This window comes from Mauremys reevesii, linkage group 15 (genome assembly GCF_016161935.1).
Source record: "Mauremys reevesii isolate NIE-2019 linkage group 15, ASM1616193v1, whole genome shotgun sequence".
In the NCBI taxonomy this organism is placed as follows: domain Eukaryota; kingdom Metazoa; phylum Chordata; order Testudines; family Geoemydidae; genus Mauremys; species Mauremys reevesii.
Genome location: NC_052637.1, coordinates 8826500 through 8853489, shown reverse-complemented (window position 1 = coordinate 8853489; position 26990 = coordinate 8826500). Strand labels below are relative to the sequence as shown.

General features: G+C 45.9%; 1 protein-coding gene and 1 pseudogene across 1 annotated transcript; both read right to left on the bottom strand.

Annotated features, from left to right (window-relative positions):
• Window positions 1-10644: 10644 nt before the first annotated feature.
• LOC120383555 lies at window positions 10645-11259 on the bottom strand (annotated as a pseudogene).
• A 5978-nt stretch (window positions 11260-17237) lies between these two features.
• Window positions 17238-18026, bottom strand: LOC120383554 (olfactory receptor 14C36-like). The gene has a single exon (XM_039501712.1). The coding sequence runs from the start codon at window positions 18024-18026 to the stop codon at window positions 17238-17240; it is 789 nt and encodes a 262-aa protein (XP_039357646.1).
• Window positions 18027-26990: the final 8964 nt, after the last annotated feature.

The following is a 26990-nucleotide window of genomic DNA, read 5'->3' as shown; positions in this document are numbered from 1 at the left end:
AGTCCTGTGCCTTGGATGATTTTGTTAGTTGTTTAAAAAAAGCTTAATCCACCTCTTCTACCTGAACTTAACATAACATAAGAACATAAGAAAGGCTATACCAGGTCAGACCAAAGGTCCATCTAGCCCAGTATCCTGTCAACCGACAGTGGCAAATGCCAGGTGCCCCAGAGGGAGTGGACCTAACAGGCAATGATCAAGTGATGTCTCTCCTGCCATCCATCTCCATCCTCTGACAAACAGAGGCTCAGGACACCATTCTTACCCATCCTGGCTAATAGCCATTAATGGACTTAACCACCATCAATTTATCCAGTTCTCTTTTAAAAGCTGTTATAGTCCTAGCCTTCACAACCTCCTCAGGTAAGGAATTCCACAAGTTGACTGTGCCCTGCGTGAAGAAGAACTTCCTAGTATTTGTTTTAAACCTGCTGCCTATTAATTTCATTTGGTGACCCCTAGTTCTTGTATTATGGGAATAAGTAAATAACTTTTCCATATCCACTTTCTCCTCATCACTCATGATTTTATATACCTCTATCATATCCCCCCTTAGTCTCCTCTTTTCCAGGCTGAAGAGTCCTAGCCTCTTTAATCTCTCCTCATATGGGACCCATTCCAAACCCCTAATAATTTTAGTTGCCCTTTTCTGATCCTTTTCTGCTGCCAGTATATCTTTTTTGAGATGAGGAGACCACATCTCAATGCAGTATTCGAGATGTGGGGTTACCATCGATTTATATAAGGACAATAATATATTCTCAGTCTTTTCTTTATCCCCCTTTTTATGATTCCTAACATCCTGTTTGCTTTTTTGACCGCCTCTGCACACTGTGTGGACATCTTCAGAGAACTATCCACGATGACTCCAAGACCTTTTTCCTGACTTATTGTAGCTAAATTAGCCCCCATCATATTGTATATATAGTTAGGGTCATTTTTTCCAATGTGCATTACTTTACATTTAGCCACATTAAATTGCATTTGACATTCTGTTGCCCAATCACTTAGTTTTGTGAGATCTTTTTGAAGTTCATCACAGTCTGCTTTGGTCTTTAGTATCTTGAGCAGTTTAGTATCATCTGCAAATTTTGCCACCTCACTGTTTACCCCTTTCTCCACCTAGTTAGGTGGTCTGCAGTAAACCTCTACCATGACATCACATTTGGTTTTTTTTACCGCTTTTATGCTTACCCAGAGACTTTCAACAAGCCTGTCTCTTATTTCTATCTCAACCTCAGTCCAAGTGTATACATTTTTAATATATAAGGCAACACCTCCTCCATTTTTTCCCTGCCTGTCCTTCCTGACTAAACTGTACCCTTCTATACCAATATTCCAGTCATGTGTATTATCCCACCGAATCTCCATGATGCCAACTATTTCACAGTTGTGTTTAGTTACTAGCATTTTGAGTTCTTCCTGATTATTCCCCATACTTCTCGCATTAGTATACAGAAATCTAAGATACTGTTTTGATTCCCCTCCCTCCCCCACAGTTCTGTCTTGTCTCCCTTATTTCTGCTATAGCAGCCCATGCTCCCCCCAGATTCCAACCCTTCTCCCAGGTCTCCATGTTTTTTACTTACCTGTGGCCTTTGGTTCCTTGGCCCCGTTGAACCTAGTTTAAAGCCCTCCTCACTAGGTTAGCCAGTCTGTATCCACATATACTCTTGCCCTTCTTCTTTATCCCAATTTGCAGTGCATTTGATCTTGCAGTGTTAAGAATCATTGGTCATTATCTATCTATCTATCTATCTATCTATCTATCTATCTATCTATCTATCTATCTATCTATCTATCTATCTATCTATCTATCTATCTATCTATCTATCTATCTATCTATCCACCCATTGACATGATTGTTTGGTTTTCTCTCTCTCCCATGCCCCCATCACTGTATTATCCAACAGCTGTTGTTGTGCCCCTTCACTGCATGTTCTGAGTTGCAGCATCTCTCTGAAGTTCCTAGCACACACGGGTGCTCTCTGCTTCCCTCCTAGGGCAGGCTTGGGTGAGAGGCAATGGACTAATTGGGATCAGGGACTGAAAGCCCCTCCCAGCTCTAGAGCTGATCCCACCTTGTGCAGGCTTCAGACACAGTCGCAGTCCTGGATGTTCCTGTTGGGGCTAAATAGCTGAATCTCGTCTCCACGGATGTGAGCCCAGCTCTGATCTCACCTCGGAGCAAATCACCCTGACAATCTGCACTAGCTGATACTAACCCCCCAGAGGGGAAACAGCCCCTGCCCTGGATCTCACACGATGGCAGCATCCCTGGAAGGACCCTTGGCTAAAAACAAGACAGGGCTGAGTCACAAAGGGGGTCCCCACAGGATGGCAAAATAAAATATAAATTAGTAGCACAGACATGTGACCTACTATAGCTGAGAGCCTAGTGGCACCAGAGTCTCAGCTGGCCTGGAATGGCCTGTTCCTTCATTAACTCCACATAATTACCTCTGAGTGAGCGGAGATCGTCTTCTCCTGCATTGCACCAGCCACTCTTGGGATGCAGGCACCAGAGGAACCCACAGCTCAGGCTGTCCTGGCTGCATGAAGTTGGTCACTAAGAGGTACCCAGAGGCAAACGCTAAAAACTAAGGACCAGGTCCTGAGCTGGTGTAAATTGATGGTGTAAAGTTCCATGGACTTCAGAGTAACAAGGGCTGTTTACAAAAGTGGGGATCTGGCTCACTGGCTGCCATGGAGCTACATCCATTTACACCATCTGGGGATCTGGCCCATGAGGCAGTTTCCAATCCATATTCTTTGCCTGTGAAACTGAACCAAAGAAGAGTCAAAAGTTTGTAATCAATCTGCTCTTTCCTAGTGCTTTGTCTACTGAGATTAGTTACAAGTGTAATTTGTAAGGGTGACAGAGTGATTCATTCCCCCTGGGGACAGAACTTTGGAGGAATTCTGTGTTCTGGAGATTTTCTGTATCTGATCTTCAACTTCTACTGGGATGAATTGCCCAGCTTTTCTTTCTTTCTTTCTTTCTTTCTTTCTTTCTTTCTCAGTAGTAACATTTATCCTTTCTGCAGACAACACTAAAATAAAAGGCTCCTTTGGCTGCAGATGCACTGTTTAAAAGTGTTACATTCACACTAGACATTCATGTCAGAGAATGAAATATGAAGGGCCAGATCCCCAGCAGGTATAAATCAGCCCTAGGTCTATTGGAATCAATGGTTCAGATCCTTAGCAAGTTCAAATCAGGGTAACACCGCTAAAGTGAATGGGTCAGAGCCCCAGTTTTTGTAAATCTCTAGCTGTCTTGGTGTCAAAGGGTCGAGATTCCCAAACAGCTCTTGTGTAAATCAGTCCCAGCCCCACTGAAGTCGATTAGTTCCTCAGCGGCTGTAAATTGGCATAGTGCTATGGAACCAGGCCAAGTGACATGAGCTGAATATCTATGACCTAATGTCTAGCTTTTTGTTTGTTCCTGTATCTGAGATTCTCGTTGCTGGACATCACAATCCCATCTCAATGCTCATGGAATATTCCAATAATATGGTTAATAGAAAGCTATGTGATGGGTACCCAGCCAGTAAATGAACCGATGAATATTATAACTACACAGCAACTCCCCGATAGTGAAGATTGTGCCATGACTTCTGTTTAAAGTTCCACCTCTCTTTAAAAAAATGATATGCTTAGTCAAATTTCTTTGATATTTAATGTGCCTTAGGAGGGTGCAGGGTAGGGTTACTGACCTAAATTTGGGGTCATTAGAGCTAAGGGTTGTGTTTATATAAGCCCAGTTACAAGTTTCTAGATTTGTTTATTTTGCTCAGAGCTAGAGCTCAAACTACTGATGTGATGTCGGACAAAATGGTCTCAAGCTGTTGAGTTTTACCCACTGTAGTCCATGGCCCCCATTAAATGTTCTCTGAGCTCATGCAGTCCTCCCACACTGAAAGAGCTTAGCAGAATGCGTGGAGGCAAACAGTGTCAGAGTCCAGGAAAGCAGATAATGAACGCAAGGACAAGAGGGACGAGCAAGATGAGAGGTGGCGGGAGCAAGATGAGAGGTGGTGGCAGCGTGATGAAAGGAGACAGGATCCAATGCTGAGGCTACTGGGGGAATCAAACTGATATGTTCTGGCATGTGGTGGAGCTGCAGGAAAGGCAGCGGGAGCACAGACCACTACTGCAGCCCCTGTGTAACTGCCCTCCCCCGTCCCCATGTTCCATAGCCTCCTCACCAAGATGCCCAAGAACGTGGGGGAGGGCTCCGGCGACCCAACCTCTCCACCCAAGAGGACTGCCCAAGCAACAGAAAGCTGGCTTTTAATCAGTTTTGAAGTGCAGTGTGGCCTTGTCCTTCCCTCCTCCCCTCATCCACCACCCCACCTGGTCCTTCCCTCCTCACCCACCCTTCCCTTGCGACTTTTCCCCCTATTTGTGTGATGAATTAATAAAGAATGCATGATATTGAAACAATAATAACTTTATTGCCGCTGAAAGCAGTGATCAAAGGGGGGAGGTTGGTTGGCTTACAGGGAAGTAGAGTCAACCAAGGCGGGTGGGTTTTCATCAAGGAAAAACAAATAGAACTGTCACAGTGTAGCCTGGCCAGCCATGAAACTGATTTTCAAAGCTTCTCTGATGCGCAGCATGCCCAGCTGTGCTCTTCTAATCACCCTGGTGTTTGGCTGTGCAAAATCAGTTTTCCAAGTGATTTGCCTCCACCTCCCACCCCACCATAAACATCTCCCCCTTACTCTCACAGATATTGTGGTGCACACAACAAGCAGCAATAAAAATGGGAATATTGGTTTCACTGAGGTCTAACTAAGTCAGTAAACTGCTCCAGCGAGCTTTTAAACGTCCAAATGCACATTCTACCAACATTCTGCACTTGCTCAGACTATAGTTGAACTGCTCCTTACTACTGCCAAGGTTGCCTGTGTATGGCTTCATAAGCCATGGCATGAAAGGGTAGGCTGGGTCTCCAAGGATAACTATAGGCATGTCAACATCCCCAATGGTAAGTTTCTGGTCTGGGAAGTAACTTCCTTCCTGCAGCTGTTCAAACAGACCGGAGTTGCTAAAGATGCGAGCATCATGAACCCTTCCCAAAGATCCCATGTTGATGTTGGTGAAACGTCCCTTGTGATCCACCAGTGCTTGCAGCACCATTGAAAAATACCCCTTGCGGTTTATGTACTCACTGCCTTGGTGCTCCAGTGCCAAGATAGGGATATGCGTTCCGTCTGTCGCCCCACCACAGTTAGGGAAACTCACAGCCTCCTCTCCCCAAAGATCCAGGAGATCCACCCGCTCCCATGTAGTCCAGGCAGGTGCCTGTTTGCTGCAGGAAGCCAGCATTCTCAGCAATGTGAGCTCTCCACACCAAGCAAACAGGAAGAACAATTTAAAACTTCCTGTGGCTTTGAAAGAGGAGGGGTGCATGCCTGTGTAGCTGTATGCAGGGCAGCTGAGTTCATAAACGGTGACCAGAGCAGTAACGGTGGGCATTGTGGGGTACCTCCTGGAGGCCCGTTACAGCGAAGTGAGGAACGCAGTGTCTACACTGACATTATCATAGAATCATAGAATCATAGAATTCAAGATCAGAAGGGACCATTATGATCATCTAGTCTGACCTCCTGCAAGATGCAGGCCACATAAGCCGATCCACCCACTCCTTTAGCTAGCGACCCCTGCCCCATGCTTCGGAGGAAGGCGAAAAACCTCCAGGGCCACTGCCAATCTTCCCTGGAGGAAAATTCCTTCCCGACCCCAAATATGGTGGTCAGCTGAACCCCGAGATGCGGGCAAGACTCTCCAGCCATACCCTCTGGAAAAAGGTTATATCATGTCATTGACCCATTGTACAATTTACCAGTGTGGCACTTAATTGACCTATTGACTAAGCCCGTTATCCTATCATACCATCTCCTCCATAAACTTATCTAGCTTAATCTTAAAGTCATGGAGGTCCTTCGCCCCCACTGTTTCCCTCGGTAGGCTGTTCCAGTATTGCACTCCCCTGATGGTTAGAAACCTTCGTCTAATTTCAAGCCTGAATTTCCTGACTGACAACTTATATCTGTTTGTCCTCGTGTCCACATTAGCACTGAGCTGAAATAATTCCTCTCCTTCCCTGGTATTTATCCCTCTGATATATTTAAAGAGTGCAGTCATATCTCCTCTTATCCTTCTTTTGGTTAAGGAAAACAAACCGAGCTCCTCAAGTCTCCTTTCATACGACAGACCTTCCATTCCTCGGATCATTCTAGTGGCCCTTCTTTGTACCCGTTCCAGTTTGAATTCATCCTTCTTAAACATGGGAGACCAAAACTGCACACAATACTCCAAATGAGGTCTCACCAACGCCTTATATAACGGGACTAGCACCTCCTTGTCCCTACTAGAAATACCTCGCCTAATGCATCCCAAGACCGCATTAGCTTTTTTAATGGCCACATCACATTGCCTACTCATAGTCATCCTACGATCAACCAGGACTCCTAGGTCCTTCTCCTCCTCTGTTACTTCCAACTGGTGCGTCCCTAGCTTATAACTAAAATTCTTGTTAGTCATCCCTAAATGCATTACCTTACACTTCTCACTATTGAATTTCATCCTGTTACTAATACTCCAGTTTACCAGGTCATCCAAATCTCCCTGGAGGATATCCCGATCCTTTTCCGAATTGGCAATTATGTCACGCTATCTATGTTTCAAAAAGCTCTACGCCTCTTGCCAAGGTGGTTTTATTATGTCAGCGTAGCAGGAGAGTTAAATCGGCGGGTGGAGCATTGCAGTGTGTACACTGCCACTGTTTTGTCAACAGAAGCTGCCTTTTGTCGACAAAACTGTGTAGTGTAGACAAGGCCACAGTGTCACAGCTAAAGATGAGGTAGAAAACATAGTTTAGCATAAGTAGTTCACACATATTCCAAGAGACTATTCAAGATGAAGTGTCCCGTTAACACTCCTCCAGTCATAGAACAAAACAGAGCATACAGAAGCCAAAGTGGCAGCTGTGGAATCTTCCACCTCTACCCTGCCCTGGAAGGACCCTTTCTGTACATAAAAGGAGATTCTCTTCTCCATATCCGTGCATGATTCCTTAGTAATGACCACAAGAATGATTGTAGCAAATTATTGCCAGTAATGTTGATATTAGTGTGATGGGGAGACATCTTCTGGGAACTGGACAAAGATCCCCAGTGCATTTCATACAGGCTACCATAAAGAAATCAGAAAAAACTAACAATTATTTAACCAGAGTGGAACAGCTTCAAATGGAGTGATTGTGGGAGACTCACATCAGAATACACCTAACACTGGTGACATGGACGGGACACTGGATCCTTTCTCTATGCAAGCCCTTGTCAATTATGATCTCTCTCTCTACTCCATTCATCAGTGTGGCGTCTAAAGTCACTGACACACCAGGTCCCAGAATCCTAATTATTGAAAGAAGCCAGCAAGAGTGGCAGAATGGTGTCAGAGGGCAAAACATTAATGTAGATAACAATGCCCTGACAGTTTACATAAGAGCTGAATTTGGGCTGTTCCTCGCGAGACCCACAGCTCCAAGTCTGGAGAGTTCTTGCATGTTCTCAGATGTGAAATGTCGTAAAATCAAGTGACAGCAATATTTGTATTATTTGCTCATTTGGACTGGTAAGAAAGCCCAAACGCTAGACCTCTGCTCTGTATTGTAAGTATATATGCAAAATACACTGACTTGGTCCACCAAATCCTGGGTAACATTCTCCTTCCTTCAGCATTAAACTCTCCCATTAACCAACTGTAATTTTTCGCTATTAACCAATGGCAAAATTTTCCCCATAAGTCAACTAGAACTTTCGCCTCCTTCAACCACCCATAGACTCCTCTGCTCTCCACTAACCAGACAAATCTGTCCTTCCCCACCCGTAGACTCGTCTACTCTCTACTAATGATAAGATTATCCTCCATTCACCCTCCAAAACTTTCTCCAGCAGAACCTGCCATAGACCTCTTTGCCCTTCACCACACAGAGTCTTCTGCACTTGACAACAATCACAGACCTTCCCTCCTCCTTCTTCCCTATTCACAATCCATACAATTTGCCTTAACCAAACTAGATTTCTTCCCTTTTCACTGACCGGGAGATCATTCCCCATTCATTGACTTTAACATTCTCCCTCCTCAACCAATGAAACTTCCATATAATTTTCTCATCAACCCAGCCAAGCCCTCAAGGAAAGCTTGGGAGAACAGGTAAGCCAGCAGGCCATCCTGAAGGTTAACAGACTTGGTTTGCAGCTTCAGAAGACAATTCCACTGTCAATGACGCACCACTGGTTTATTCAAGTGCCTCAGCAGATTACTGTTGCCCTGGTGTCTACCTTAGGATGAGAGGAGGGACACTGTACCTTGATGTTTTCTAATGAGGCCATAAGAACAAACAAAGCTTGAAAGCAGAGCTGGCCAAAACATGGAATTTCCGCTTTGTGGGAAATGTTGCTATTTCAAAATTTCCCTCTAACTGAAAACTGGAGGAGGGGGGTGTTTTAGAAACACCAACACATGGTGCTTCAGAAACAAAATTTTCTCCACATGACCCCAGCATCTGCTGAGTGAAATGGACATTCTTGTCACTTTCATGGCTGCTAATAGGAACAGAATGTGAGTTTCACTCAACAGCTGATTCCAGGCTCCAAGGCCAGCTGGTTGTCCATATTATGTGACTCAGTGGCCATTTTGGGAAGCCAGCTGGCCTGGAAGTTTGGAAGCCCTGGTGTTCCTGGGCCAGGGTCATCTGCATGCTGAGATTGCCCTAGAGCCACGCCCCCTGGGAGCCCATACCAAGGTCTTCAGACTTCCTGCTCCTTAGCAGCTCTCCTTGGCAGGCAGGCAATCCACTGCCAATCTGACCTTGCTTGCCTGAAAGTTCATCAAACCTGAGATGTTTCTGTGAATCATTTTGGGTTCTATGAATCAGCATTTTTGGACAAAACTCTGTTTCATCAGAAATTTTCCATACAGCTCTACTTGTGTGCTACCCTGTGATTTATCTCTGCCGGAAGCTGAAGTGAGCTCCTACTCTGTATCACTGGCAAAACGGAATGAATACAGTTAACTCTTTTTGCATGAATAATAATTTTGCTTTTTCAGGGACTGTGATTCAGCTGAACGTTCCAGCCATGAAGACAGGAACATTTATGGAAACAGTGACATTTAGGCAAATGGGATGGGGGTTTGGTCAGTGCATGCAATGGAACTTGCATGGAAGCTAGGGAAGAAACTGGTCTTTCAACTGGACACCATGTTGGTCAACACCTTGGTGATAAGCATGCTGGACAGCAGGATTTCCAGGAGGGAGAGGTTGATGATGAAGAATCATAATGGACTGGTAAGTCTAGAGAAGAAGGCCCAGTGATTCTAGCTTTGAGATAAAAAAATTATTTTATGTTAATAATTCAAACTCAAGAAGGGGAGAGTAATTCCAATGCACCAATTGTAAGGCTTTATTTGATTGGGAAACGAGAGAACTGGAGACAGTGTTAGATTCTGTCACCAGTTTGGAGTTAGCCTTGAGCCCTATCCATATCTTTAACCCATATCCAACAGAGAATTAAGCATGAGTTTCCCTTTAAACCTACAATTAAAGTAAAGAATGTGCTGAAGTGGCTGTGGAATCAGGGTCTTTGTACAGAGTATTCCAAAGGAGTGAGTTTGAAAATCATAATCATGAGTGTTTGGAACAGATCCTCAGGTGGTGAAAAGTCTCCAAGATCTGTTGACTCCAATGGAGCCATGACAATTTAAACCAGCTGAGTACTGCCTCCTTGATTTTTCAGGATCCCGAGTGTTACACTTCCATTTATTCAGAGAAATGAAAGAGAGCATGTAAAAAATGTAACCTGTCAAAACAGCTCAAAGTTCAAACACCAAGTATTTTAGGATTAACTGTTTGTAAATGACAGATAGGGTAAGATATAGCCATAAAAATCTTTGTTAAATAATGTTTAATAAGGAGTATTTATAAGCAAGTCATGATCTGGACATAGACAATCATTAACAGGAAAAGAAGCACAATAATTTGCACAATAATCTCCATAGGTTATTCATTATCTAGCTAGCTAGCTAACATAATTCACAATCAAATAGAAATCGATCATTATGATTAATGAGGTTGTCACTGTGGGGAGCAAATCTTCAGCTCGCTCAGAAAACCCCATCAGACAGATGACATAATCGCACTTCAAAGAGAGGGCAAACATAAAAAATCCTGTCTAACCAAACCCTCCCCACCTCCCCAGGCTTTCCCACCTCTAAAGAAACAAACCAAACCAGCCAACAAGTTAAGCAAAATAAATAAATAAATAAATAAATATCTGACAAACAAGTAAACCAAAAACACAAAATAAGAATAGCCAGAGACCTCACTAGGGATTTTGCTATGGGCAAGGTGCTCAGATAGTATGGTGATGCATAGCAGTATATGAAGATAGATTCCAATCTTATTTACATTGGTGTAAACCTATAATAACTCCTTTTTTCTTGAGTCATGTTTGTCTGGATTTTTCCTAGTGTAAATAACCAATTCTGCATAAACAGATTGAACAGTATTTTCTCCGGGAGGCAATAATGTCATCAGCTGATTATATAAAGAAACACAGAATGAAATTGTTACTGATGGAGAAATATGGACATTTTATTCTTAGAGAATAACCTCCAACCTATCAGTTTACTCAGTGCACCTTTGAGCTCTTTGTGTCTCATGCTGTAGATGATTGGATTTGTCATTGGTGGCAACACAGAATAGAGAACAGCCACCATGAGATCCAGACCTGAGGTTGAGCTGGAGGTGGGTTTCAAGTAGGCAAAGGTCCCAGTGCAAATAAACTAGGAGACCACGATGAGGTGAGGGAGGCAGGTGAAGAAGGCTTTATGCCGGCCCTGCTCAGAGGGGATTCTCAACACTGTGGTGAAGATCTGAACACATGACACAATTATGAAAACAAAGCAGCTTGAGGCTAAGCACACACTAAAGATGAGAAACCTGACTTCACTGAGGTCTGAGTTAGAGCAAGCAAGCTTGAGGAGCTGGGGGACTTCACAGAAGAACTGATCCACCATGTTGCCTCCACAGAAGGATATTGCAAACGTGTTTCAAGTGTGCACTTCAGAATAGAGAATAACACTGATCCAGGCACTGGCTGCCATTTGGACACAAGCTCTTTTGTTCATCACTGTCTCATAGTGCAGTGGTTGGCAGATGGCGACATATCGGTCGTACACCATGATGGTCAGTATGGCAAAATCTGCTGAAGCGAAGAAGAAGACAAGAAAGACTTGGGCAACACATCCAGAATAAGAAATCAATCATGTGTTCATGAGGGAGTTGGCCTTGGTTTGGGGATGGTGACAGAGATGGAGCCGAGGTCTAGGATGGACAGATTCATCAGGAAGAAGTACATTGGGGTGTGAAGTTGGTGGTTGAGGGCTATGGCTGTGATGATGAGAAGGTTTCCCAGTAGGGATGCCAGGTAAATAGTAGAAACACCACAAAGTGTAAAATCTGCAGTTCTGGAACATCAGAGAATCCCAGGAGAAGGAATTCGGTAATGGTGGTTTGGTTGGACATTTTCTTCCTCAGTACTCTAGGATGGCTGAAGGACAATGATCAGAGTTAGAGCTACAGTGGGAATGGCCCTGTTTCCCTTTCATGTAATATCTCATTATACCAATGTCAAAGGTGCACAGCACTCGTCACTTGCAATGATGAGGTGTTGTTAGTGCTCCTCATCTCTGACAATCAATCAGTCACGTTAACACATTAGTGTAAATTGGGTCGGCTCATTTAAAGTCAATGGAGCTTCGTTACTTTACCCCTTTCGAGGACGTGGGCCAAGTTGTGCCCTGTTAAAATGCATTATGAAGGATGGAACAAAGTACAATCCAAACCCAACAATTCTTCCAAAGAAGGTCCCTCTGCTGCGACCATCACCAAGCTCACAGGTTGGCCATGAAATAGACTAAAATGCCAACACAGCCTGATTCTCAAGTAGACTCACTCAGCATCATAAGTAGCAGCTCATCTGTGATTTTTCTACCCCAAGCTCTAGGCCTAGACGGCCTGCTGCCTGCTTCCAAACTGATTTATGGCACCAACTCTCAGCTGCACTTTGGCCTGCGTGTAACAATGGACTAGTGGCATCCCTCTGTCACCACTATGTTGTATCATTTACTCTGTGCTGTGCCGTGCAGGGGTTGTCAGGACACTTGGGCTCTACTCTTGTCTTTGCCAGTGACCTGCTGTGGGACCTTAGGCCAGTCATTTCCCCCTTTCTGCCTCTGTTTCCCCTCCCTACCTCCCTTTCTCTGCTCTGTCTACTAGGACAACTATCCCTTTGGAAGAGAAATCACATAGATGCAGTAGAATAAATGATTTGAAATTAAGGTCTTATCAGGCAATATTAATGTTCCCCAATGTATTTGAAGTTTAAGGCAGGTTGGAAATTTTCATCTGTGTTCTTTTCAATGGAAAGCGGGTTTTCAGCTAAACAAGAACAAATCTCAGAATCTGTCTGCTTTACTCCAAACATTTTGCGATTGATTTGTAAAGAAATTGAAAACTCAAAATTCAAACATTTTTGGTTTTGTGATAAAAATAATCCAGTTTTCAACAAAAAGTTTTCATTTGCCAAAAACTGAAAAAAAATGGATTTGAGGTTTTCAGTTAAAAGTCAAAATTTTCCTGAAGGATGGAAAAATTCCAATCAGCAGTAGGTATTTGATTACATTGAGAGTAAAAGTCTTAACAAGTTCATATTGTAATTCATATTTATCATCTTAATTTTCCCTTGTATGTTGATCCCCCAACATATTTAATTGACATAGAAAACTTACTGTGCTGATCTTTGTGGATTTTTTTCCCAACGTATGATCCATTCAGCCATCCAGCACCAGGATTCTTTGGTCAATATCTACCAGAATCTAGAAGCTAAAGGCACAGGCATCTGAGAATCCTTTCCCCCTTCAATTTTGAGACTGCTCTGCCAGAACTTGACTCAAACCTCTTGGCTCTGCAGATGAGCTGTGTGTAGCTGGCGCTGAGCATCATCGGCATTAAAGGATAGATGCTGTGGGAAGGTGATTTATTCATGTCTATTTTGTAAGGGCTAGCGGGACTCACTCCCTGGAGCCCTGCACAGCTCAGCAGCACAGGCCCACAGGCAAGTGCATAGGTGATTAGGTGATAAAGCCAAAAGAGCCATTCTGATCCTCTAGTCTGCCCCTAACATAGCACAGGCCTATGATCTCCCACAGTGTTCACTGATTTCAGCCCAGCTTCTGTGTTACCTGTAGGCCAGGATCACAAAGATGAAGACAGGCACCTACGGGGATTTATCAATGTTCCTAAATGAGCTAGGTGACTAAGTCCCATGGTCATTCAGTGGGAGTGAGGAGCTTAACCTGCTTAGATGCTATTGTCAATTCCAATAGGCAGCTATCTCCTCCTTTAGGTCCCTAGACCCCTTTGTAATCCTGGCCCTGTGTCTCTCGTTAACTTCCAAGGCCTGGGCTTCCCCTGAATTGCTGAAAATGGTGCCTGGGATTTGCAAAGGAGCCTATGGCAGTAAGGCGTGTACATCTTGGGCTCGTAAATCCCTTAGACACCCTTGAGAATCCCAGTCTGCAATGATAACTAGGACAGCCTGGTGTCTAGAGAAAGAAGGTTGAGATGCTAAGAACTCCTGTGATGGAAGCCCAGCTATGCAGCTATGTTACCTCGACTCTCTGTGCCTCACTTTAGCAAAATCTGGGGCATAATAATTGACACCGGATGAAAATTTTATAAAGAAACTTTTATTTAGAGATGGTCCATCATTCACCCACTGAACCCATCTTACCCTAGACTCTGAGTGTTTCTCTCCCTCTCCCTCACCTAACCCAGACCTCCAAGCAAACACCCACAGCCCGTAATCTTCTCCCACCCCTCTCAAAACCCCCACCCCACAGACCCTGTCAGCCCCTGTTCTTTGAGATTCCCCCTCCCATGGCCGAGTCAATTCTCACCCAGAGTTCCTGACTCAGCTTCCTCAGAGATCCCTGCTTAACCCCTCTGCCCACCAGTCCCCTCTTCTGCCCACCAGTTCTCTCCTCTGCTTAGCCCCACTCCCCTGACATGGCCCCAGCTCCAGGGAACAGCCACTCACCCCTGGCTCCAAACACCTGCCCATTCTCTCCTCCTTCTACCCATTGGCAAGCCCTGGCCACCACTTCCTTCCTTCCCCACTCTCCTCTTTCCTCTTCCTGGCCAAGCCCCTTTTCTGAACAGTATTTCCAGGGTGGCATCTGCCCACTGCCAACCGGCACACAGCTAACCTGGGGAACTCACTTCCACAAGGTATTGCTGAGACAAAAAGGTCAGTGGGGTGAGACATTGGCATGGATCACGAGAGCCTTCGTGGCTAAATTAGATCAGAGAATGAATTAAATTGCCATGGTGCAGGTCTTTAACCAGCCATTAACTCACAGGGAACCTCCCTGAAATGGAGAACAGTGCAGAATTGTCCACTGGGGGTAGTCCCTGTCCCTCTATTTTCAGCAGCTGGTGGTGGTCCCTCCAAGAGTCACAGCTCTGAGCTGGGCTGTTCCCAGGAGCCTGTGGAAAGAGGCACATTTACTCCCATAAAGCTCTGCTGACTCTCAGGGCTGGATTCAGACACTCCAGGGCCATGCATGGAGGTGGAGAGGGCTTCAAAGAAAGGCTGGGACAATTGCATGGGAACCTGCTCTGTCCCAGAAGAGGAGCAAGTGACTGTCCCCCAACCCCTTGGGATCAGCTAGGTGCCCACAGACAGGCAGAGGGCAGTCATGGTCCCCACAATCCTTACCTCCCCAGCCAGGATGTGTCTACTAGGGTGAGGTGGTCAGGACTGCTGTGCTCTTCCCCTCTCCTGCATGAGAGCCCCCTGCATTGGTGGGGTTGTTGGAGCGCTCCAGAGCACTGGTGCTGGGAATTCAAATGCCATGGAGATGCCTGGGGCAGTTCCCTTCTCTCAGAGCCATTGCCTCAGACCCTCTTCAGACTCAGGCAGACAATGCGGCAGCTGCTGCACTGGGGGCAGATCTCCCCATTCTACCCGTATTGTTCCAGGCTGTGGGTAGTGCAGCATCTGTTGCTGGCCCCAGTCAGACCAAGGTCACTGGACACTCCCACCTGTCGTACCCCAGCATGTCCCGTTCCTGGTATCTAGTCATGCTGTCCTTGATGCGGTACAGCAGGCACTGTGATATCAGTGCGTGCTCCTTGAGATTCACCAGATGGGGAGTTTACAGAGTGGGGGCAGAGGGATAGTCAAATGAGGTAGGAGATGCTGCGATTAGTGGGGGGCTGAAGGGCAGAGCACCTCATAGAGAAGGGCCATGCCCCAGGGGATTCTGGGGTTGAACGGTCCAGGATCACACAGAAGGGTCACACCTCAGCAAGGACTGGAGTCAAAGGACCTGACTCTCCTCTTCCTTAGACCTGACATACTCCATTGTAACACCCTGGGGTGAGTGAGGGGGAAATCAGCCTCATTCAGTACAAATGAGTTATTCCTGATTTCACCAGGGTGAGTGAGAGGGAATCAGCCCTATCGACTCCGAAGGAGTCACTTCTAACTTTTCTTAACGTTGGTGTTTTTTGGTGCTGATTTATTGTGCACAGAAAGAGAACAAACCAGGGCTCAGATCTGCACAGCAGGGAGAGTTTCCAGTGCTCAAGGGCCACTCACCAGCTCTTTGGAGGAAATAAAGTGACAGTGTTATTAGCCAAAGGGTTTAGCTTTCAGTTAGGCCCGTCAGCCTTCAAAGGGTTTGGAGTCACACCAAATGGATTACGCTGAGCACGTGCATGGAGAGAGGATGAACAGGTTCAAAGCTACCTCTGGCTCACAGGCTGTGAGTCCTTGAAAGGGGAATGTCCAGTAATGGCTGAAAAACCCTCATGCCATCTGGGCACTTTGAGTTCAGTTCTAACCCTGAGCTGAAATCTGAACCTAAGAATAAGGAGGCACCTGGCTTTGTCTGAGGGTTTCTAACTGTAGGGAAATGTCACCTGGGCACTGCAGGATATTTAGATGGTAATGAAACAATTTTTGAAATACACTTACCTGCTGGGAGAGGAGGATGATGAGGGTGGAAGAGCTGGTGGGAATTGCGGGAGTAGGGTTTGAGGGGCAGTGAGGGGAGGGAGGTTATTGGGAAAGGGACGAATAGGGTGGGTGGGTAGGAGATGGGTTGGGGGTCAGGAGATGAGGGGTGGGACACTGGGAAGAGGGGACATGAGGGTGAGTGATGGGGGACTGGGAGAACAGAGGGGTGTGATATCCTCTCTCTTTCAATGTTCAGAGGGCTCTATGTTCCCTCCCCTCCCCAGTGCAAAGCCTCACTTTCCTGTTAGGTCCAGTTTTGCAGCGTGAACAATAAAGCGAGCACAGCACCGAGCTGTGTTTCCATCAGCGCTCTCTGCACCTATGTGGATCCAGAACTAGAACAAGGGGCAGGGCGCCTGACAGCCCCACATTCACCTCCCTTGTGTGTGCCAGTATCAGGGGGCTCGCGATGCATCTATGGTGTTGGATACCCCTCCCTCTCCCTCTTTTATGATCTTGGGGGCTTTCTCCTTCCCTTTTGACAGGAGGCGGAACTGAGCCTCTCCCTAATCACCCCTCCCAATGTGTGCCAGGGTCTGGGGAAGCACCGCTGCTCAGGGTGTGAAGCTGAAGGGAACCCAGAATGACCAAGTAGTGCACAGAATACAGCTTCTTTCTAGAAAAATATGATGATTCTTAAAAGAGCCTTTTACTTCACTCATCATCCATATCCATGGCCACCTACAGCTGCCACAATGACCACTAACTCCGACCAACAAGCTTCCTTTCTGTTGAAAAACTAGGAAATAAAATGGCAAAAAAACATTATTAACACAGAGTTAACGTTTCCCAGTGACAGCTGGTGCTTGTTCAGAAGGTCGAGTTCAGCTAACTTCACGCTTCTAACAAGGAAATGCAGAAATGAATTAAATACCCTCATAATTTAGAAACATAGATAGATAGATTCTCATCTAATTCACAGTAGAGTAATTCCACTGACTTCAGTGAACTTAGTCTGCATTATTACTACTGTGAACACAACATTTTTGCATAAAAAGCCTGAACATCACATTCCCATGGAGACAATAATGTCATCAGTCGATATCTTTAAAGAAGCACAGAATGAAAACATGGTCATGGGAGAAATCTGGAAATTTTATTCTTTTTGGATAACTTCCCCTCAGTTAGTTTCCTCTGGGCATCTTTTATCTCCTTGTTCCTCATGCTGTAGATGGCTGGATTCATAACTCGAGGCATCACGGAATAAAGAAGAGCCACAATGACATCCATACCTGATATTGAGCTGGAGGTGGGTTTCACGTAGGCAAGGATGGCAGTGCAAACTAACAAGGAGACCACAGTGAGGTGAGGGAGGCAGGTGGAGAAGGCTTTATTCCGGCTCTGCTCAGAGGGGATTCTCAGCACGGTTTTGAAGATCTGAACATATGACACAATTATAAAAGCAAAGCAACTTAAGCCTAAGAACAAGAGAAAAGAAGTAATAACAACTTCACTGAGGTATGCGTCATTGCAAGTGATCTTGAGCAGTTGGGGAATTTCACAGAAGAACTGATCCACTTTGTTACCACCACAAAAAGGTAATGCAAATATGTTCCCGGTCTGCATAGTAGAAATGGGAATTCCACTGATCCAGGCACTGGCTGCCATTTGGACACAAGCTCCCCTGTTCATTATAGTCTCATAGTGTAGTGGTTGGCAGATGGCAACGTACTGGTCATATGCCATGATTGTGAGAAAAGCAAAGTCAACAACAGCGAAGAAAATGAAGAGAAAGATTTGCGCAATACACCCAGAATAAGAAATTGACCTGGTGTTCAACAGGAAGTTGGCCATGGACTTGGAGACTGTGACGGAGATGGAGCCGAGGTCTAGTATGGACAAATTCATCAGGAAGAAGTACATGGGGGTGTGAAGGTGGTGGTCGACCACTACACGGATGATAACAAGGAGATTTCCCAACAGGGCTGCCAGGTAAATCCCTAAAAACACCACAGAGTATAAAATCTGCAGCTCCCGAACCTCAGAGAACCCCAGGAGAAGGAACTCGGTCACAGTGGTTAGGTTGGACATTTTCTTTCTCAGTACATCACGGACTGTCTGTGGAAAGAAGGGCAAGGGCAGTGGTCAGGCTAATGTACTCCCACCTCCTCATCTCTGACAATCACATCACTAATGAGGAGCATTGTCACACCACTGTAAATTGCCACAGATCCCTTACAGTCAATGGATGTCGTCCATTTCCTCCATCTGAGGTCCAAGATGAGGGTTGATAAAACGCACTGTGAATATGGAACAAGTTACAACCCAAACCCAACAATCTTAGGAATGATGGTCATCCTATTGCGACAATGGAGAGCTAGTTTAGGAAAGAAGAAGAAGGCTCCATCTACACTACAAGCTAGGGGAGTGGTTCCCAGATCATATACGCTACTTGCAATACCTCGAGTGTGGCTAGCACAAGTCTGAAAATAGTATAGACATGGCAGAAGGGGAAACTGTGCTGAATACAGTACATAGCCCCAGAGTTCAGGTGGGTTTGTATTCTGCATGGCTACCACAGGTACACTGCTATTTATGCTCAGAAAGCTAGCACACGAGCATGTCCATGCAAGCTGGTAAATCACAGCCCTAGCTTGCTGAGTAGATGTAGACTAAAAGAGTTTGGCTAATTAACTGAGCAAAATGCCGGCTGAGAGGGTTTATGATCACTTTCAATAAACACATCGAGGGGATAAAAATGAGGAAGGGAGCAGAGCTATTGATGCTAAAAAAGAATGTTAACACAAGAAATAACGGGGATAAATTGTGCATGAGTAAATTTAGCTTGGAAATGAGAAGAAAGTTTGTCCCCATCGGAGGAGGGACGATACAGAGCAGCCTCCCAATAGGAGCCATTGGGGACAAACAACCTAACTGGTGTTAACACTGAGCTGTGTCAGTTTAGGATGGGGATTATATGACTGGGTTGCCAGTGAGAGCAGGGGATTGGACTCAGTGACCCAGGTCCCTTCTAGTCATATCTTCTTAGAAGGGGCGGCTCTAGGTCTTTTGCCTTCCCAAGCACGGTAGGCGGGATCTCTTTGGTGGCTTGCCTGCGGGAGGTCCCCGGTCCCGCGGATTCAGCAGCCCGCCTGTGGGAGGTCCGAGGAAGCCGTGGGACCAGCTGACCCTCCGCAGGCATGCTGCCGAAGTCAACCTGCCTGCCGCCCTTGCGGCGACCGGCAGAGTGCCCCCCGCGGCTTGCCGCCCCAGGCACGTGCTTGGCATGCTGGTGCCTGGAGCCGTCCCTGCTTCTTAGGACAAACAGCAGGCTAACAACTTGGACAGGAAACTAAACTTCTAAACCAGCAGCACAGCCTGATCCCCTCTTCCCAGGGAAACACGACACAGACATACCCAATGGCCCGAGCACCAGCTCATCTGTGATGATTCCACACTGAGTTCTGTGCAGAGACGTCCAGCTACCTGCTTACAGACTGATTCATGGCCCCTGTTACCTGATGCACTTGTGTCTCTGTGTAATTATGGGACAGGAGCATCCCTCTGTTACTGCTATAGTTTATCGTTGTAGCGAGTCGGTGTGGCTCCCCTCCTGCCCAGCAGAGGGCGCTCCCTCCCAGAAGCACAGCTGGGCTGAGCCACCACTTCCTGTCCCCGCCCCCTGGAAGTCAAGGGGCGGGACAGGAAGTAGAAAAGGAGAATGCGAAAACTCAGTCAGGAGCCAGCCACCGCCGCGAGCAGACATGCCGGCGGGAGCTCCAGACTGGGAACCCTCCAGGACCCGAGGCGGCGATCCGGACTGGCCCCCACTGCCCCGTGCCCGGTACGATGAGGAACCCGCGGAACTTCCCCGGGATCAGAACCCGGAGCCGCTGCTAGGACTTCCTCCCACCCGGTATGAGGAGGAGCCGCCACCGCCGCTTCCGCCCTGCTGTTATCCGGAGGAGCCACCGGAGGCAGCCGGGCTGGACTTCCAGCAGGAGTTGCCGGACCTACCCCCAAGCCCTGGTCCTGCAGACCCATGCCGATGGACTGGTCTAAACTTACGGCGACCGAGGAGCAGGAACCCATAGAGGGGGAAATGGAGTGTAGCCCGGGGATAGCCGACCCCTGTCAAGCTATAGGCACCGAGGTGCCAATGTCGGTGTGTTTCGGTCAGGACCCCACTGACCAGCGGCAGTGCTAGCCGCTAATAGGGCCCCGGGCTGGGACACAGTGGAGTGGGTGGGCCTGTGTCCCCCCCTGCCACCCCACTCACGGGTGGCAGTCTCCCCCTCACCCCAGCGCAGACAGAGACGCCTGCACTAACTTGAGTTGCTGTCATTGCCCAGCTCCTGATGCCAGTACTTGAGTCCTCTGGACTATGGTTTGTTGCCCCGCCCTGACCCGAGGGCCTGGGCTTACTGACTTTGTAGTGGCTCAGCTCCTGAGGCAAGGACCTGAGCCCTAAACTGGGCTTATATCAACTGCTGTTGCCCAGCCCCCCTGCTCCAGAGGGCCTGGGCTTATATCGAACTGCTATTGTGCTGCCCCGCCTTGATTGAGGGCCTGGGCTTACACTGATTGACTGGGTGCCTGGTGTTCAGCCCCTGCCCGAGGACCTGAACCTGTGAACCTTCTATTGAGACTGATTGCTGTTGCCCAGCCCCCTGCTCCAGAGGGCCTGGGCTTCTATTGAGATTGACTGCTGTTACCCAGCCCCTGCTCCAGAGGGCCTGGGTTTATATTGAACTGCTGTTACCCAGCCCCTGATCCAGAGGGCCTGGGTTTATATTGAACTGCTGTTACCCAGCCCCCTGCTCCAGAGGGCCTGGGTTTATATTGAACTGCTGTTGCCCCGCCCTGCCCCAGGGGCCTGGGCTTATATAGAACTACTATTGTGCTGCCCCGCCCAGACTGCGGGCCTGGGCTTACACTAATTGACTGTGTGCCTTGTGTTCAGCCCCTGCTGGAGGGTCTGAACCTGGGAACCTTCATGAGACTGATCGCTGTGAGAATCTGAGACTGATTGTTGTTCAGCCCCCTGACCCAGAGGGCCTGACTCCTGAGACGGTGCTAACTCTGACTTCTTGCCGCCCACCAGTTAGAGGGGACAAGGAGCGAGTCGGTGTGGCTCCCCTCCCGCCAGCTGGAGGGTTGAGCCCCGACCACCAGCTTACAATCGTTTCCCTCTCCACCTTCATATCTGCGCTGTGCAGGTCAGTGGCAATCAGGGGACCTGGGTTATATTCTTGTCTTTGCCACTGACCTTCTGGGTGACCTTGGGCAAGTCGCTTCCCCTTTCCGTGCCTCTGTTTCCTCTCCCCCACTTTCACTGCCTTGTCGACTAGGACTATGATCTTGGTTAGGGAGGGGCTGTGTTTTACTATGTGTATGTTCTGTGCACCTGTTTACAGCTTTGGTGTTCAGGTGGCAGCAGTGTGGGACACAGGATATGGGGCTAGGGCAGGAGGTCTTGATGCTCTCCCCTTCATTTCCTCTGTGTCCTTGGGCAGGGTTGAGATAGACAGGCTTCAGGTGGCTGGTGCAAAGCTGACTCTGAGTTTACAGTTTAAGGTGCTAGAGTGTACAAACCACAATCTGCAGGCTTTGTTGCTATCCTGTTTTTGCTGCTGTGCTGGTTTTTTTACCTTTCCATAACTATTCCTTTGAAACAGAAATAAACACAGTTGCAATAGAAGAAACAGATTTGAAATGGATGTATTATTAAATATAAGAATAATGGTTCCCAACTTTGTTTAAAGCCCAATTTCCAACTAGGGGCGGTTGGAGATTTCCTGCCCATTTTTGTTTTTTAAAAATGTCCAGGTAAAATTTCTGCTATACTTGAAACAAGTTTTTTTTAAACTGAAAATCACAATTTTCTTTTGTTGGCAACCTAACATTTTCACTTTACACTAGTATTTTGCTAAAAACAAATACATGTTTGGTTGCCAAATCCTAATTTTTTTCTGATTTTGGGTATCTGATGCAAAGTCAAAGTTTTGCACTGATTTTTTCTCTGACTGGCTCTAGCTCTCTGACTTAATTGACAGCAAAAGCCTTAAAGGGTCCAAATGATAATTTATGTTTAGTGTCTTACATTTACTCTGTATCTTAAACCACAACTATATTTAATTGAAATAGTGAATTTGCTGTGCTGCTCACTGTGGATTTTTCCCCAACTTGAGATGTATTCGATCTTTCAGCACCAGGATTCTTTGATCATTATTTTTCTATCTCCCATTTCCCTACCGCTGTAGTATCTAGAAGCCAAAGACACAGCTATGTAAGAGCCCTTTCACCCCTCACTCTGAGAATGAACTGAGAGAACTAGATTGAAACCTTAGGCTCTCTGTAGATGAGCTGTGTGTAGCTGTCTTTGAGTTTCCCTGACATTAGAGGGCTGAAGCGGTAGAAGGCTGTCTATCCATGTCTATTTTCTAAGGGCTTGCAGGGACTCACTCCCTGGGGCCTAAACAGAAGCAGAGGCCCAGAGGCAAAATGTCATGAATTTATGGATTTTCAAGCCAAAATGTAAATATAATCCTCTAGTCTGATATCTGCATAACACAGGCCCTAGGATCTCTTGCAGGGTACCTTGACTCCAGCCCAGCTTCTGTAAGTTCTGTGGGTCAGAATTACAAAAGGATTTAGGCACCTAAAGATGGACACAGGTACCCAGTAGAATTTATCAAAGTTCTTAAGTGATGCAGCAGCATCGATGTACTGGGTCTGGTGAAGACACACTACATCAATGGGAGAGCGCTTTCCCGTCGACATCGGTAATCCACCTCCACGATAGGTGGAAGATGCGTCAAGGGGAGAGTGTCTCCCTTTGACATAGCATAGTGTGGACACTGTGGTAAGTGGATTTAAGCTACGTCAACTGAAGTTACATTGTTTATGTAACATAAGTAGTGTATCGCGGATCGACTTAGCATGGTAATGTAGACCAGACATAACAGTTCAGATTGTAATTTCACATTTATGTTCTTAAATATTAATAGCCCCAATATATGTAATTGAAATAGCAAACTTACTGTGCTGGTCATTGTGGAATTTGACTCAGCTTGTGATGCGGTTGATTCGCAGGCATCAGAATTGTTTGAACATTATCTATCTATCTATCTATCTATCTATCTATCTATCTATCTATCTATCTATCTATCTATCTATCACTGTGTTATCAAGCAGCCCTTTGCTGTCCCCTTGCTGTGTGTCCTGAGTTGCTGGCTCTCTCTGTAGTTCCTAGCAGATCAGGATCTATTCCACTGATGGGCACTCCCTGATCCCCTCCCCAGGTAGGCGTGGCTGAGAGGCAATGGACTAAATGGGATCAGGGAGTGAAAGCCCCTTCCACCTCTAGAGATGATCCCAGCTTGTGCAGGCTTCAGACATGGTCACAGCCCAGAATGTCCCTGCTCTGGGGTGAAATAGCTGAATCCGGTCTCCAGGGCTCTGATCCCAGCTCTGAACTCACCTCTGGAGCAAATCACCCTGACAACCTGCATTAGCTGATCCTAATCCCACAGAGGTGAAATAGCATCCACCCTGGATCTCTCATGATGTCAGCAACCCTGGAAGAACCCTTGACTAAAAACAAGGCAGGGCAGAGTCTGAAAGGGTACCCTCAAGGTGTTTGCAGAAATAAAATATATAGCACAGACATGTAACTTGCAATAGCTAAGAGCCCAGTGGGACCCGAGCCTCAATACCTAAAATACCCTCTTCCTTCATTAATCCCACATAATTACCTCTGGGAGAACAGAGATATTTTTGTCTCTTGCCTTGCACCAGCATCTCCTGCTCAGGCTGACCCAGTTGCTTCAAGCAGATCACTAGGAGGTACCCAGAGGCAAAGATTAAAAACTAAGGGCCAGATACAAAGCCAGTGGAAAATTATACAGTTCCATTGACTTCAGAGTAGTTGGGACTATTTACTCCAACTGGGAATCTGGTCCTGTGATTTGAATGGAGATATGCTCATTTACACCAGCTGGGGATCTGGCCCACTACATAGTTTCAAAACCATATTCTTTCCTGTGAAACTGATCAGAAACTGATTCCAAAGTTCCTAACCTGTCTGCACTTTCTTAGCTCTTTGCCACTTTGGATTAATTACAAGTGAAACTTTTAATGGTGATGGAGAGAGTCATTTCTACTCGGGATAGAATTTTGGAGGAATTCAGCGTTGCTAAGATTTTCTGTATCTGATCTTCAGCTTCTTTTGGGATGAATGGCCCAGAATCTTTCTTTCTTTCTTTCTTTCTTTCTTTCTTTCTTTCTTTCTTCCTTTCTCAATATTTACATTGTTTTTCCTCTTACTGTGAACAGCACTAAAATAAAAGGCTCATTGGGCTGCAGATGCAAGGTTGCATGACATTTTGAAAACCTGTAATTCATATTAGTTGCCCAGCATGTGTAAATTGGCTGTAGCTCCTTTGGAGTCTGTGTCCATAATCACCTACTTCATGTTAATTATCCACTTCGTTTTAAGTGGTCTCTTACAACTTGTGTGTTCTCCTTAGTGTAACAATATGTCCCCTCTTGTACTAAGCTTGGACACTCTGGTTCTCTTCTCCAGACCCAAGGAAGAGCTCTGAGAAGTATAAAAGCTTGTGGTTTCCACCAGCAGAAGTTGCTCCAATAACAGGTGTTACCTCACCTACCTTGTCTCTCTCAAAATCTTGACAAGTCTTGCAGGACAGGATACCAATTTTCCACCCAACTTTAATCTTCAAGTATTCTTCTGTGCTCTCTGTCTGGTCACCATGTACATGTAGACAACAATAAAATTTAGCAGTCGATCTCAAAGTGATTTATCAAGCAGGGCCAGTATCATCAGTCACATTTTCCAGATTGCACAGAGAGGGGAAATGACTGCCCTGAGGTCACACAGCTGCTCAGAGGAACAGAACTCAAGTGTACTGAGTCCCAGTTGCATGTTGCAATGACTGAGGAAGGATATGCCAGTCATTCAAATCCCATGCATTGCTACAGATTAGGGACTGAATGGCTAGGCAGCAGTTTTGCAGAAAAGGACCTAGGGGTTACAGTGGACAAGAAGCTGTATATGCATCAACAGTGTGCCCTTGTTTCCAAGAAGGCTAACAGCATTTTGGACTGTAGAAGAAGGAACATTGCCAGCAGATCAAGAGATGTGATCATTCCCCTCTATTCAACATTGGTGAGGCCTCATCTGGAGTATTATGTCCAGTTTTGGGCTCCACACTACAAGAAGGATGTGGAAAAATTGGAAAGAGTCCAGCAGAAATCAACAAAAATGACTAGGGGCTGGAGCACATGATTTATGAGGCGAGGTTGAGGGAACTGGGATTGTTTAGTCTGCCAAAGAGAAGAATGAGGGGGGGATTTGATAGCTGCTTTCAAAACCTGAAAGGGGGTTCCAAAGAGGATGGATCTGGACTGTTCTCAGTGGTAGCAGATGGCAGAACAAGGAGTGATGATCTTAAGTTGCAGTGAGGAAGGTTTAGGTTGGATACTAGGAAAACTTTTTCACTAGGATGGTGGTGAAGCACTGGAATGGGTTACCTAGGGAGGTGATGGAATCTCCTTCCTTAGAGGTTTTTAAGGTCAGGCTTGACAAAGCTTTGGCTGGGAAGATTTAGTTGGGAAGTGGTCCTGCTTTGAGCAGGGGGTTGGACTAGATGACCTCCTGAGGTCCCTTCCAACCCTGATGTTCTATGAGTCTAACCTGGAAGACTCAGCTGAGATCCCTGCTTTGCCACAGATTTCCTGTGTGATCCTGGGCAATCACTCTCTCTGGGCCTCAGTTCTCATCTGTAACATGGGTATAATAACACGGCCCTGCCTTATGAGGATGGGGTGAGGATAAATACAGTAAAGAGGTAGGGGTTAAAACAGAGGTGGTCAGACATATTTGTATTTTCTGAAAATTTTGACTTTTTCTCAAAACAATTCTGAAGCTGGACATTTTTGTCTGAAAATTGCCAGAAACTATTAAATTAAATTTAAAAATTCAATTTTCAGCCAAAATGTTTCTTTTTCCAGATTTCATTTTTTTTAAAGAAAAACTGAAAAATTGCAAGCACAGTAGAGACTTTTTTGATTTTTTTTTTCAGTGAACCCTGCAATTTTCTATTGGAAAAGCTTTTGATGGAACATTTTTGAACACTTCTGGCTCAGATATTGCAGTCATGGCAGGCAGGTAGACACACTCTCGATAGATTGAATGGTGAATAATGGGACTGTTTTTTCCTGGTCATCTTTAGCGTTGAGTTATGTTGGTTCCCTCACTTAGAGGGAATCATGAGGCTTTTTTTATTATCAGATGAAACTCTTCCTGGGCACCATTTAGTCTGGTGTCTGAATGGGAACTGAGTTCTTCTGAAAATTCTGGCCTAAGGGGTAAGTGTGACAGACTACACTGTAGCTGTTAATTTCAGAAAGGGGAACTACACAAAAATGAGAAGGTTAGTGAAACAGAAATTAAAAGATACAGTATCAAAAGTAAAATCCCTGCAGGTTGCGTGGAAACTTTTTAAAGACACCATAATAGAGGCTCAACTTAAATGTATACCCCAATTTAAAAAATATAGTAGGAGAACTGAAAAAGAGCCACCATGGTTAAACAACAAAGTAAAAGAGGCAATGAGAGGCAAAAAGGCATCCTTTAAAAAGTGGAAGATAAATCCTAATGCGGAAAATAGAAAAGAGCATAATCTCTGGCAAATGAAGTTTAAAAATGTATTTAGAAAGACCAAAAAAGAATTTCAAGAACAGCTAGCCAAAGACTCCAAAAGCAATAGCAAAAAAACCTTTCAAATACATCAGAAGCAGAAAGCCTGCTAAACAACCACTGGGGCCACTAAATGATCGAGATGCTAAAGGAGCACTCAGAGA